The sequence below is a fragment of the Acyrthosiphon pisum genome, chromosome A3 (genome assembly GCF_005508785.2).
Source record: "Acyrthosiphon pisum isolate AL4f chromosome A3, pea_aphid_22Mar2018_4r6ur, whole genome shotgun sequence".
In the NCBI taxonomy this organism is placed as follows: domain Eukaryota; kingdom Metazoa; phylum Arthropoda; class Insecta; order Hemiptera; family Aphididae; genus Acyrthosiphon; species Acyrthosiphon pisum.
This window is the reverse complement of record NC_042496.1, coordinates 2,607,048-2,622,213: the sequence shown is the minus strand read 5'-3', so window position 1 is coordinate 2,622,213 and position 15,166 is coordinate 2,607,048. Positions and strand designations below refer to the sequence as shown.

Below are 15,166 nucleotides of genomic sequence, written 5' to 3'. Positions count from 1 at the left end.
CTTAAACAGAAATTCATAAAAGTTTTTCTTTTTAATTCTAAGATTTGGAAATTTAATACAAGGCTCATAATATATTTTTACAATAGCAATTGAAAAATAAAAGAAATATATAGTCACGATTTTTTTTTTATAAGCATTTAAAGTTCAAATTTTGACTAAATACGTAAAAATTACGGCAATGTTCAAATTATCTTAGACAGAAATTCATAAAAGTTTTTCTTTTTAATTCTAAGATTTGGAAATTTAATACAAGGCTCCTAACATATTTTTACAATAGCAGTTGCAAAATAAAAGGAATACATTGTCACAATTTTTATTTATAAGCATTTAAAGTTCAAATTTATACGAAATATGTCAAAATTGCGAAAATTTGCAAGTAATTTAGTGGTTGAAAAATCGTAAAAATTTTTTCTTTTATAACTAAGTTTTTAAAATTTGGTACAAGGTTCTCCATAAGTTTTTCTTTAAAAATAATATATCCTAGACTGACAAATCATCTCCGTTCAGAATCGTTTTTCGTATACAATGATATAATATCATTGGATTCAAATTTAATTCCATCCATTACAGTAACCCACTTGTAACCTACTGTACAGCAGAGCGACATCCACGACTTACCCGCCTTTTTTTTAATATGGAAGTCTAACTTTAAAGGGTGTAACAGAAATACCTGACAAATCAAATAACCTTTGCTATAATCAATATTTAAACATTTTTTTTTTTTTAATAATTTATAGACGCTTGTGTTACAAGTATAGGTACCTACAGTATACCATTATTTTTAATACTAAAAATTAAAATTAAAAATTGATATTACATTTTTTTGGAGAAATTCAAAATAGGTTAGGTACCTAACCTTATATTTAAATCTAATTTTTAGACACATTTTTATGGTAAAAACGTTTGTTTAAGTCAAGTAGTTTATTATTTTAAAATTTTTTAAAAATCAATATTTTTCAGATTAAATTATATTGAAACGTAATAACTTTTTTAAAATATTGTTTTTTGGAATTTCCTAATATTAGTACATTTCTACAATTATTTACTATCCATATAATATTCATAATTTTTGTCATAGGTACATTTAACTAAAGTAACAATTTTTTTGTCAGGTCTTTCTGCAGTTACACCCTGACCCTGTGTATATGTAAATAATATAATTTTATAATTGATGAATTGTAACCATGTAGTCTATAATATTTTACCGAGCATGAAATAACATTGATAAAATATATACAAAAATAATGATATTATAATAATATGATTATGTCTCTTGAATCTTGATTGATGAACAATAGTTGTATAGGTTGTAACAAGTTGTGGAAAGTACCTATTTGCTCCTAAATCCCTAAAAGAATTGCCACTCACAGATATGAGACTCCTCATCCCCCTTATAAATACGTACCTGGATGGATAAAAGTTTATATAAAAATGTGTAGAAAAAACTTCAAAAACTATAGAAAAAATATGATTAAGTACTCAGTACAGCAGTTCTATTTAAGTTTTCCATACAATAATATAGGGCGTATTTCAGTTAAGCGCAACATAGGTAGGTAAGTCCCCTAGTTTTTTTCAATCTATATTGAATAATTATATCAATCATATACTTATGAATTACCTGTAAGCATATACTTGAAGTAGATCACTATATTTCACCATACAGCTAACACGGAAAAATGATATAATATACATCATACGGTATCCGAAAATTGCATATTATAGGTAAGTATAAATTATTATAGAATAATAAATAATAAAAATATTACCTGGGAACAGCATTTTGATTTATACTCTGTTGCTGAGCGTGATTATGCGGGTTTGGCCACATTTGAGATACTGTAGTTGAATGTTGGTGAATATGGTGGTGGTGTAAGTGGTGATGGTGATGATAGAGGTGAGCATCCGGCCAACATTCATCGTAACTTTGACTATCCTGTTAACGTGTAATATAATTTAGTATTATTCTAATAATGAATTGTTAAATAAATTATAATATTATAAAATATAAATGTATAACTAATGAAGCTAGACCAGCTATTGAGCTATATAGTATCACATCAGTACATCACCTATGTAATTTATAAGCAGGGTGCTTTGTATTACTATATTATTACATATAGACATTATGCAATTCAGGACTTTATGCGTATCCAACAAGGATTAAAAAAATGCGAAAATAAGCACAAATATAAGAACATAGGTATCATTTAAAAAAGTTTTAAAAACTTATTGAGATTAAAAAAAGGATAAGTTGTTAATATAGTATAATATGAGAAGAGCTGAATCGAGGTGCTTGCCTTAAGTCAGCATATATGATGAAATCTCACAACTAGCGGTGGTCCTTGTTAAAATTGTATACAAAACATATTAACTGGAAAAGTTTTAAAAATATTTTTTTCACATTAACAACTATTAATTTATTCTAGATTTCTAGATATTTGTTAAAAATTGTCTACTTACTGTATTCGTCAAACTCGAATCCCAAGTGGGTGTATGACCCGTAGTTGCGAATCCGTTGCTCATCGTTGTGCAGTGCTTCAGAATATGAGAGCAAGTACAGCGAGTTTACCGGGGGCGTATTTCCCTTTTTGTAAAAGCTTGATATTGGTCCATCACATCAGCCAATGGTGATGCAAGCAGGTGTTGGCCCGTTTCAACCCTCCTGCTGTCTTGAAATATTATTTTGTAGTTCTGTAAAAATCATAAAAATGCCCAACTAAATTCATTGCTTGAACTGTTGATAATCAAAAAGAAAAAAAATAAGAACTATGTTACGTTTTTAGTGCATTTTAGTAGCATTACCAGGTATACTGTACCTATAAAATATAAATACGGAAGTCTTTTGCACTTTTAAAAAAGATATTTTTAGAATACCTATACTTTATATTACCTACACATATCTTATGTTTGATATTTATAAAGATAAAATAATAAAGATCCATTGGTAAAATCGTAATTTTTTACCACCGACCACGGCTTCAATGGAAATACCTACCTATATTTAAAATTAAAAAAAAAACATTTGGTAGGACAGTATCTATATAATTTTACTGTATATATATATATCTACAAATATTTAAATATACCTAAATTACCTTTATAAATTAATCATATTAATTAAATATATATATTATTATTAATATTAAAAACATGGGAATTCACTCTGCTGTAGGTATAGTAGATTTCGAGTGTATAATATTGTCATTGAGTAGGGAACTGTAATGAATGTATTATACATTTGAATTCTGCAACGATAAATCATTGCATAACATTAAAGTTAGTCTAAATATTTTGAAAATACCATTGTGTATAAAAATCAATTATCAGAACTTCAAGTGTCTGTACAAAATAATTATGCAAGAATTTTATTTTAATGCTATAAGACCAATACTTTTGAAAAACCATATATTAAATTGTTAAGCCCTACCTATAACTATTAAAATTGAAAATTAAATACATTTTAAACTTTCAAATACTTATTGGAATTTTCGTGGTTTTAATGAATTTTGTCAATATTTGAATTTCAAACACATTTTGGATATATTCCAATAATTTATAAGTAAAGCTCATAAAGAATCTTGTTTTAAATTTTCATGCTTTTTGACCGAGCTAATCATTTTTACCAAAACTAACTCACTAAGAAAAAAAAACTAAAATATTAATTACTAAATGATATTAGAAATTTGTATTTTATAAAAATGAATTGTAGGTTAAATCAAGATTTCAAGATTTCTAGTTGTAAGAATATAAAATTAAAAATGTTCGTCATTCAAAAAATTAAAAACACTTAAAAATGATAACAATAAAAATATAGTAAAAATGTATTTTTTTTCAAACTGTCTGTGGTGTATTGGTAAATATATTTATGGGTATACGCACTAATAAAATATGTATGTAACTAAAAAATTTTTTCTTGCACTGTTCGATTAACATTCATCAATCCCTAATACGTTTAGAACTTCTAATTAATATTACGTTCAAATTATATTATCGTAAATAACGTTATTGCAATTCAATTAGTAGGTACATATTTAACATTATTTTATTATTTTTTTAATAATATAACAATAGAGAATAAAAAAAATCAACTAATAATAAAAAAAATAAAAATAAAAATAAAAATAAATAAAAGCATACTTTCAATATTACCCTATTCTGTGACATTATGTTAATTATATTAATATTATACAATCTATTAAAGAATTGCCCATAAAGATGTTTTGTATTCAATATTGGGTTCATCGGTATATTCAATATCTTTTTTATTGTATCATCAGTAGCTCTATGTTGGCTAATTAATAATATGATGTTTATACATCTGAATATTTTTGAAATACCTACATAATGAACAATGATTTATGAAGGTATCTGGTATGGACGTTGAACATTTCTGGACTACGAAAAGAATAAAACTTATCGATATATTTTGGCAAAAAATGTAATTTCATTTATTACGACAGCAGTAGATATTAGGATGATTTATGACGTATATGAGTTATATAATATACAAATCCTTCTTTGAACTCTGTATATATGTATGTATGAAATAATATTATATTAAGCGCTAGAAAATTATTTAATTTGTTACGGCATCAGTCGTGTGTCGAAACGCATGTCAAATTTAATAAATATTTTGCTAAATGAGGGTATTCGCGCTAAGCCTCCCTACATATTTTGATTTGTTCAATAACACTGTCGCCCTCCGTTTAACCGCGTGTTATGATATACGATTAGCATTACACCCTTAGTTGACTCCAGTAGCATCTGCTGTATCCTTTTCATACTATGTTTCTATATCAAGTGTATTATACAGTATCCCCTCATATTATGTTTTTTTTATGGAATAATGGATAATATTATACCTATACATAAAAATGATTGAAACCTGACTACTAATTTTTACTAAGTTTCACAATTTTTAGAATATTAATGATACAAATTAAAAGTCATAATAATATATAGTCGTAACTATATAATTAGATACCTATATATAACTTAGATACGTATGCCGCGAGTATATTAGTTTGTTAAACATATTTCATTTAGGTACCTAACTTCTGGGTGATCCAGTAAACGTTTTGAATTCAACTAAAATAAAATTGAATCAAAATTATACATATTCCCTAATATTAATATTGATATTTTAATATTTATGTATATAAATAATGTTAGCCGTTCACTTGTTTGTTACCATAGCTAAATGATTTCTATACAGCAGTATCATAGAATAGATATAATATGGCAGCATCACGCTTGAAGTTATTAATTCCCCTCGTGCCAATATACACGGTCTATTGTTATTTGTTATTATATTGTGTTGCCTTTATTAATTTTATTAAAATAATGCAATGCACCGTGATCTCAATACTTGATATTTAGTTGAGCGTATATAACGATATTGTTATATGCTCATGCAAATTTAATAAATATTTATGACGACGACAACTATATTTTATGCCTCTACAATAATATTTTAATAGTAGGTATAACCTTTAATATAGTATATTTTCTTTAATATATTATTTTTATTTAGTATTACAATATTAAATAACACATATTTAAAGCATAGAGTATACTAGTAGACTTCTTAACTGAGTAAATATGTAAAAATATAATATGAAAGAATATATACCTATGTATTATACCCGATTGACATATTTATTACAATTGTATTATAATTACCTATTGGTTTTTTTTTAAACATTTATACAATTTGTATTTAATTCATTTTGACCAAAACAACTGATTAGAATAATTATATCAGGTAGGTTATTTAAATGGTTATTGGTGCTTATTCTAAAAAAATCTATAATTCCTTAATGAATAATAATTATTGAGCATCAATCACATAATTTATCACAAAAGTAGATAGATTTCCGAATAGATTCGTTTAAAGGCGGGATCCCACGACTCGTGTGTTTGACGAATAATTGGTATTCGTGGATACTCGCCGAGTAATGGGAGTGGAGTACTTGTACGAATATTCGGTATTCTCTATTCGTTATTTGCCACCTTCCCGTTGATTGTCGGTAACTTGCCGATTATTCGTGTACTCGTGGATATTCGTCAAATACACGAGTTGTGGGATCCCGCCTTTAGATTCTGAGCGGAGCGATAAATGTGTCCGTCGTGTAGGTACTAACTGTATAATTATCACTGACTATAAATTACTGTTACAACGCAAATGCGTAGCTTTATAATTTGTTGAATATGTAATTTTTTTTATAATTTTTGTTCAATATTTAGATCACCTATCAGTTTTAATGTTTTTAGTACCTAAATGACTACTATATTATCTACTGATATAATCTATATTTTTTTTTGCGTGATTTTTCAAATTGTAAATTTAACAGTTTAAACTTCATATTAAAAGTACCTTTGATGCGTGAGCACGTGATAGCCGATAGGTAAATATTATGATTTTATAATCTCATATTTGTAAAAATTACATGGACCCGTGGCTATTTACTTTCAAATGCGTTGTTAAATAAATGACAGGTGTTATGCGTAAATAATCACGTGCAAAAGATTTATAATAGTTATTACCACATGATACATGGACTCGTGGTACATAAATGAGTTAACGCATGCCAATTAATAATTAAACAGAAATACTGAATCAGATATTAGTAAATATACTTCATTAATAATGGATTATAATCATTAAAAAAAATTTAGACAGCTTGATGTTTATAGTTTACTGCGTAGTGCGTTTACATTATATAGAAAAACATTAATAATACATATTGTAAGTGTAACAACTAACAAGGTTATCAATTTAACATTACTTTTTTTTTTTGAGTGTACCTCAGTAGGAGAGCGATAAATAAACATATGAGAAACGTTATTGATGTTTTGTTATCGGTTTTATATTATATGATAAAGATTGGGTGATAATTTATTCATGGAACAGATATTATATACCTACCTACTAGCTGTTCCGTTCGGCATTGCCCTGCCAAAGATTATAAGTATATTTGTAAAAAAGTATATGTCTTATTATGTCATATGTCTACACTGATATAATAATAGTAGTATACTAAAATACAATATGTAACCAATGGCAACTATTTAAAAAATATATTCTTTTATTGTGAGCTGAAAAAATTTTTATATATTATGTGATTATAGTGTGAGCTACTATTTAGCTACCACATAGGGGTTGAAAAAATACCCTCCAAGTCTAAGGTAATCTTTTACTATAATTTTTATTGAGAGCGATCCAGTAGTTTTAACTTCAAAATGCATTTTTAGCTGCATATATATATAACCTGTTATAACCAGTCACCAGACTTTGCCAATGAAAAAATAAAAAATATATAAAATATTCCACTATATCATATTGGTGTATTTTGGTATTAGTGTACTTTGCTTCACGGTTAAATCAGCATCGGTGTACTTCGCTTTGTAAATTAGTTAGACTAAGTGAACATTTTGCATGAATATTCGCATTTGGGCTGTGGCAGATTGGATATAGAGATTGTAATCATTGCATAATCGAAAATGATTCAAACTACTCTCTAAACTTTCCTGATGTGCATGTTTTTTTTGATATTTTTCAACTGTTATTGTAATAACAGTGTAAAGCCTTGTATTTCATATATTTAAAGTTATTTTTGAATTACAACTAAATAAGAAAATTGATTCATGAGATATCCAGTGTTGTAAAAATATGAACTTCAAACGCTCATAAAAATTTAATTTGACTTTATTGTAGACATTTTTTTTTTTTTTTTGATAAAGGTAGACAAACTTATTATGAGGAATCTTGTATCACATTTTCCAATCTTATATTTAAAAATAAAAATTTTTAGGAGTTTCTAACTCAAAATTATTTGCATATTTTTGTGATTTTTACGTATTTTGTCAATATTTGAACTTAAAATGTTTATAAAATGCATAATGTATGTATGTACTATGTATGTATGTAAAATGTATGTATGTAAAATGTATGTATTTTTTATATTTTTCAACTGCCATTGGAACAATATATTAGGAGCCTTGTATATTACATTTTCAAGTTTTTTGATTCAACGAATAACATTTTATTGACATTTATAGAAAAAAAACAAAAAAAATTGAAAACTGAATATTATGCTAAAACCGATTAAAACTAGTCAAAATATTTTGAAAATTTTATTGTGTATAGAAAATGTTAATATAAACATTCAGTGAATATTTCATGGATATATAGTAATTTATCTTAGAGTTACACAAACACCAAAATCGATTTTATCAAAAACCAATTTTGCGTAAAAATCCGTTTTCTTTAATTTTTTTTTTGTTTTTTTCCGGCGCTTTTGAAAACTATTGTTAATCTTTGACCTCCCTAATGTATCAAATAGACTCACATTCCCATCGAATAAGATACTTCTGAAGATAATCGAAGCAGTTGTATTGCCCCAAACGGTTATGACACACATAAAAAATAATAAAAAATATTCCATGACTAAAAATAGCTTAAATAGAGTTAAAATATTTTGAAATTGTTATTATGTATGGAAAATAGTCGTATAAATCGTTTCAATTTTTGACCCTCAAAATATAAACTAGATTCTTCACTTATCTACCAGAAAAAATGTTGAAGTAGAAAATTGAAGCATTTTTATTACTCTTAAAGTTTATGCTAGACAGAAAAAACAGCTCCACTCAGAATCTAAAAATTAAAATCAATACTTCCATCGTTCGGCTTACAATCTCATATGGTTTTAACTATAATATTTAATATTATTTTTAATTGTCACCGATACAAAAAAAAAAGGTGGGTAAGTGGATTTCGCTCTGCTGTACAGTAGGTTACAAGTGGGTCACTGTATAATGGATGATATTAAATTTGAATTCAATGATAAAATATTATTGTATAAAAAAAACGATTCTGAGCGGAGACGGTATGTTAGTCTAGGTATAAGACATAATATTATATTAGGTACCTATAATAAATTCCAAATTAATCATATCATAATATTTATTAGGTACTTATAACGCGTTATACATCAACAAAAAACCGTGGTACTATCATAGATATATAATAGTATACTTTAGAAGTTTCAAGTACCCACGAATAATATTATACAATCACAACAAAATAACTAAAATAGTTATCCTAGGTTTTTAATATGTAATTTCGTCCAAATTTGTACTTAAAATGACTATAAAAATAAACTGCGTAAATGTATTTTTTAGATTTTTTGGTAACAGAATTAATTACTTACGTGGAATCTTGTTTTAAATTTTCAATTCTTAGATACAAAAATTGAACATTTTATAAATTTTTAACTACAAAATAATTTTTCAAATTAAAATTTGATCTTTAAATGCTTATAAAAAAAAATTGTGCCTATGTATTTTTAATATTTTTCAACTGATATTGTAACAATATATCAGGAGCTTTGTATTAAATTTATACACTTTTTGGCCCAACAGATAAAACTTTATTGATATTTATAGAAAAAAAAAAACTAAAAAAATTGAAAACTTACAATGTCCGTAAACAGCTCAAAAAGAGTCAAATTATTTTAAAAATTTTATCGTATATATAAAATGCTAATATAAACATTCAGTGAAATTTTCAAGTTTCTACAGTCACTCGTTTTTTAATTACAACAAAATAAGAAAATCGTTACGTAAGAAATCGAGTGAATATCAAATGTTGTAAAAATATGAATTTCAAACGCCCATAAAAATTTAATTTGAGTTTCTTATAGACATTTTTTTTTTGGTAAAGGTAGATTATCCTATAAGGAATCTTGTATTACATTTTAAAATCTTAGATTTAAAAAGAAAAATTTTTATGAATTTATAACTCGAAATAATTTGCAAATTTTCGTGATTTTTCCATATTTTGTCATTTTTTGAACTTTAAATGCTTAAAAAAAAAAACTGTGACTAACGATTTTTAATATTTTTCATCTGCCTTTGACACAATATACTAGGAGCCTTCTATTAAATTTGCAAGCTTTTTTATCCAACAAATAAAATTTTATTGATATTTTTAGAAAAAAAACTAAATAAAAATGTCCGTAAAGAGCTCAAAATACATCAAAATATTTTGAAAATGTTATGGTGTATAGAAGATGTTAAGATAAACATTCAGTCAAAATTTCATGTATCTACGGTAATTTTTTTTAAAGTTACACCAAAAACCAAATTCAATTTTGTGAAAAATCTATTTTGCGTAAAAATTCCCGTTTTTCCTTAATTTTTCTTTTGTTTTTCCCGGCGCTTTTGAAAACCACTGGGAAATTTAAATTTTGACCTCCCCAATGCACCAACGATATTCACTTTCTGATCGAACAAGATACTGAAGTTGAAAATCGTAGCATTATTTCGACTACTTATCGTGTACACAGACACAAAAAAAATAAAAATAAAAATAAAAAATAAAAAAAATAAAAAAACACACATCATTGTAAAATCAATACATTCATCGTTCCACTCAGAATCTAAAAAATGGTACAATAGATATCCATCGATAATAAGTTGTGGTGTTTTGAGTATTAATTATTAATTCATTTTTTACTTTCTATTGTTAATACTTAATTTACGTTCAATGTGTCGAAACATATACATTAATAAAATAAAATTTACGTTTTGAAATTTGTTAATATTTTTCCATCAATTTTCTGCCAATGAGTGTAATTTATATATTATATTAGTATATTACCACAATAGTATCTAAAAAAAAAACATAGTATAATAAAACATTTTTTTTAAAATCAACTTGTTGAAAAAAAAAATGTCTGGAGAGTGGATAATATACAACTACCTATATGTGAATATGTATTATGTAAGGTACTAGGCTGATCTAACTAAAAGAATTAAGTTATTAATTAGGTCTTTATCTATATATATTATACTATGATACCCTAACAGTTAACAAACACTGTCGTACTTAATCCTCATGATTTTTATCATAGCTTATAGGCTATAGCCTATAAGTTATAGGTACCTAATAAGGTATTTACCTATTTGATAATATTAATGTTTTTATAACTTTTGTATAAAAATCAATATGACTATAAGAAATACGAAACCGTTGAAACCCTTTATGTTATCAAACTTTTTTAATATCTACTCCGCAGAATAAATATTTCACTATAGAAATAAAAAAAACTTAGTGATGGTAGGTCAAGGCCTAATTATTAGATTGTACTGATTATATTTTGCTGCACTTAATATTAAATTATGCGCACGCGTGTGTATACAGAATATCATGCACATGTCATGCCATGAAATGGCGCAATTCCTTTTTAAATTATATACATAATACATAATACCTATAGTTTAAAGGATAGAATAATAAACATAAACATCTCAAATAATGTTTGTTACTTCCATCACAATAGTTCTATCATTCAAGTACTAATAATTGGAACTATGGAAATGCGCAATAGATAACATGTAATTAATATAGCTAACAAGTTATTATAATCTATACTCTTTTCTTTTGAAATAACAGATATTTTATAATCTGAGCGAAGCGATGAATGTATTGATTTTACATGGATGTGTTAATTTTTATTGTGTTTCTGTTTACACAATATACAGAAGAACGTTTATTTACACTAAACTAATATACCAGTTTGTGACAAAATCGATTTTGGTTTGTTGGTATAACTCAAAAATAAATTTTTCATTTATTAGTTAATGAATTAACACAAACTTTATTTTGTCAAATACTGAATTTTATGTAAAAATATCAGTTATTCCATTTTTATATTCTGAACGGAAAATCGGATGAATGTATTGTTTTTTGGTTTATTTTATTTTTGTGTCTATTCTCGAAAATTAATGAAAATTAGTTGAAAAAATACTTAATTTTCAACTTTCAGGGTGATTTTGATAGCAAATTGCGAATCTAATTTGGTTCTTTTGAAAGGTAATAATTCCCAGTATTTTTCAAAATAATCAGGAAAATCTAAAATGAATTAAAGAAAAACGGGAATGTTCATGCAAAATTAGTTTTCCACAAAATCGAATAAATAGCAATACAAGTATATCATATAATATAGTATTTACTATTTAATGATATAGCTAGTCTTCGTTCAGAATCATTTTTTGTCGTATAATATCATTGAATTCAAATTAAACACGTCATACACATTACAGTGATCATCACGAGACTTATAATGTACAACAGAGTAGTACCCACTTCAAGTAAGCGCCAAGAAGGGTACAAGACTGAGGGTGCACTTAGACCCCCTGGTTTTCCAAAGCAATAAAAATATTTAAAAAAAATTGAGTGCTGTTGAAAATATTAATTTATTTTACATAATTATCAACGTGAACTACTTATTTTTTAAACAATAACTGTAAACGTCTAGGTTTTTTCCAACTTCCTTGATTGTATTATCAATGAATTTGGTATCCTCTTCTATATACACTCATCATATTATCATGCGGAGTCCGGGTCATCAGTCATCTCCCATACTGGCTCCGTTTCTGTTTCTTAACACGTCACTCGTTTCAAAGTACTAAATTAACGTTCAATATTCCAGGTTATTGTTTGTTGTTAGATGAGTTGCTCTGACCTTGATTGAAATGGCCACAATTGGATAAAAATATTTTGAGAGTCCGCTCAAATCTAAGTATTCAATAGGATATATAGGTAATGGTTTTAAACCGTTTTTTACATTTCATACCATGCAGGATGTAGCTTCAATTACAAAATGTTTTCAAATAGTTTTACAATATCATTTGATATGCAAATAGCAAATAAACTGCTCTTTACTCAAGTTCTTCATAGCATTATAATATAGGGATGAAGATCCAGTAGGTACCGTACCTAGAATCTTTTTTAAGAGTGGGGATATAAAGATTTTAATAGACATATTCAGTATAGCCGTATAGGTATACACAAATATTCATATAATTATTGTATACATGTTGTACTAACTAATGGGTACAAAATTTGATCTTTGGACTCCGAGGCGGTGTGTGGGGGGGGGGGGTATATAACTGTATAAGGTACAAAAATTGATCTTCTGAAAAAATCTTCGGGTTTTGCAGACGGAGACTATCCATTTGATCTTTGAGTCTCTTCGTGCAGATATTTACGTCCAGACAGTACTGTAATAGATTCATCGAAGATGTAGTAGGTAATGTTTTGATTAAACCAATTAATTTACCTTATATTTAGAACAATTATAAGTTATAACATACCAAATACCATTATATTATATATATCGATAGAATGTGTAAAATATTAAAAACACTTTAAAGTTAAGTCACAGCTAACTGCAGAAACTCTATATTCTTGAAAATGTACAGAGTATTTAATTAGAAAAACTTTAAACTCACCAACTCAATACGTTTTAGGTAGGTATACCGTAAAGAGCCAATCAGAAGGGATTTAAAATCCATTAAATTAAGCTTTATAAACTTTACAATATAAGTTCAAGACTGCATCTAAGTTTAAAATAATATCAACATGAAAACATGTTTTATAATCTATTAATGTAGTAATATTAATAGTGCAACCAAACATTACTGTAGAGGAAATTCAATTTTCTTAACGTCTAAAGGCTTTACATTTTACAATTAATGAAATTTTAATTTATCGTTTTTAATATTCTTATAATTACTTATTCATAGGTACCCTGTAGGAGTAAATATTACCCTAAATATTAATAGTACAGAATATATACATAAACTATAGTATAGTAGAAGGGGGTATTATACACTTTTACTTATTAAGTTTCAAGTAAATCAACTAATAACTATTATACATTTATAATATTCATATAATATAGTTCGCTGCAGACTTTTAATAAATAATAATAGCTGGTAATACTAATCACATATCATATACCTATATAAAACATTCAAACATTGTTTTACTGTAGCAATGGGATACACGCATGAATCATCAAATTATTCGTAGTTTTTTTTTATCGGATAACGTAATTAGAATTAATTTATGATAGAAATCCCGATTGTAATTTGTATTATACCATAATTCAAACACTATAATGCTTCGCAATTATTCGATAAATATAACTGCTCATTAATATGTAATGGAAATATTCTGGAATGCAGATAATATTTTTTATCGATATAATTAAATGACTAATGAGTAGGGAGGTACTATATGTACCGACTTGCACAAAATCTAATTACCATGTATAATTTTTTATCTACCGATCTCCTTAAATCCACGGGCTCATTATTTCCATTATTATTAGAAGAATCCTAATAAACATTAATTTGATATTGTTATGTGAAAATCGGCATAAATGCATATTATATAAACATACGAACGACTATTGAAATAATATTCAAGACATATCATCCAAAATAATATTAGTATTTTATATGCCTAAAGGCTATAATACTTATATATATATTAGGACACTTGATTCGACAAAACATATGATAGGATACTTAATATATAATTATTGGTAATAGTTAGAGGTAGGTAAGTACAAGTACTACGTACGGTCGTATTTAATGCTATGGTTAATTGTACAAACATAGGTAATACTGTAACAGTTGAGTTTATTATTAATTTAATGACCTAATGATATTTGTGGTACCTGTACTTTTAAATTATCGTTAATTTCATACATTTGTAACAGGAAAACGGAAATATGTTTTGAATCGAATCCACTGCGGCATTGACAGGCGTTTGACCTTTGCAGTATAATATTTATTATTATTAAATATTTAAATATATTAGTTATTACATAGAAATTATTATAATTTACTTGATAGAAATGTGTCCCGTACCTAGACGTTGCTAAAGTCTAGTCGCTTCTCATAATGGTGTACAACCACGACTGAAACTAAATACGTTGGTTTTTTTTCTGTAATCATTTAGTTAATTCTGACTATAGTAAGCGAGTGATGTGTATACAATAGGTATAATATTAACATATTATTACATGAAACTATGATCGGACATAGAGGAAGAAAAGTCGGTAAATAAAACCACAGAACAATAATGAAACCTATCCCGTCGTCGCGGACTTTTTCAACCCAACGTTTGGCGGCATTTTTTATTTTCGGCTGCCTACACTGTCGCCGTCCCAGGCTTACGCCTTTTTTCGTCTTTCTTATCACGCTTATCATCAATCGGTGGCACGGAAAGCGATCGAATTTATAATGGTAGGTACCTAATTTTCATTAATAAAAAGACGTCGGTGCCGAGTGCGTCATACGTCGGGGC

General features: G+C 26.7%; 1 protein-coding gene across 1 annotated transcript in view; it reads right to left on the bottom strand.

The window, feature by feature from the left end:
- Positions 1 to 2,827, bottom strand: part of LOC100568889 (protein Fer3) — a 13,325-nt gene extending 10,498 nt beyond the window's left edge. Inside the window, exons 1-2 of the mRNA XM_029491220.1 lie at positions 2,461 to 2,827; positions 1,767 to 1,933 (exon numbers count right to left, since the gene is read on the bottom strand). Coding sequence (XP_029347080.1) covers positions 1,767 to 1,933; positions 2,461 to 2,523 — 230 coding nt within the window. The 5' untranslated portion in view covers positions 2,524 to 2,827. The remainder of the gene's footprint in view (positions 1 to 1,766; positions 1,934 to 2,460) is intronic.
- Between the last annotated feature and the right edge of the window lie 12,339 nt (positions 2,828 to 15,166).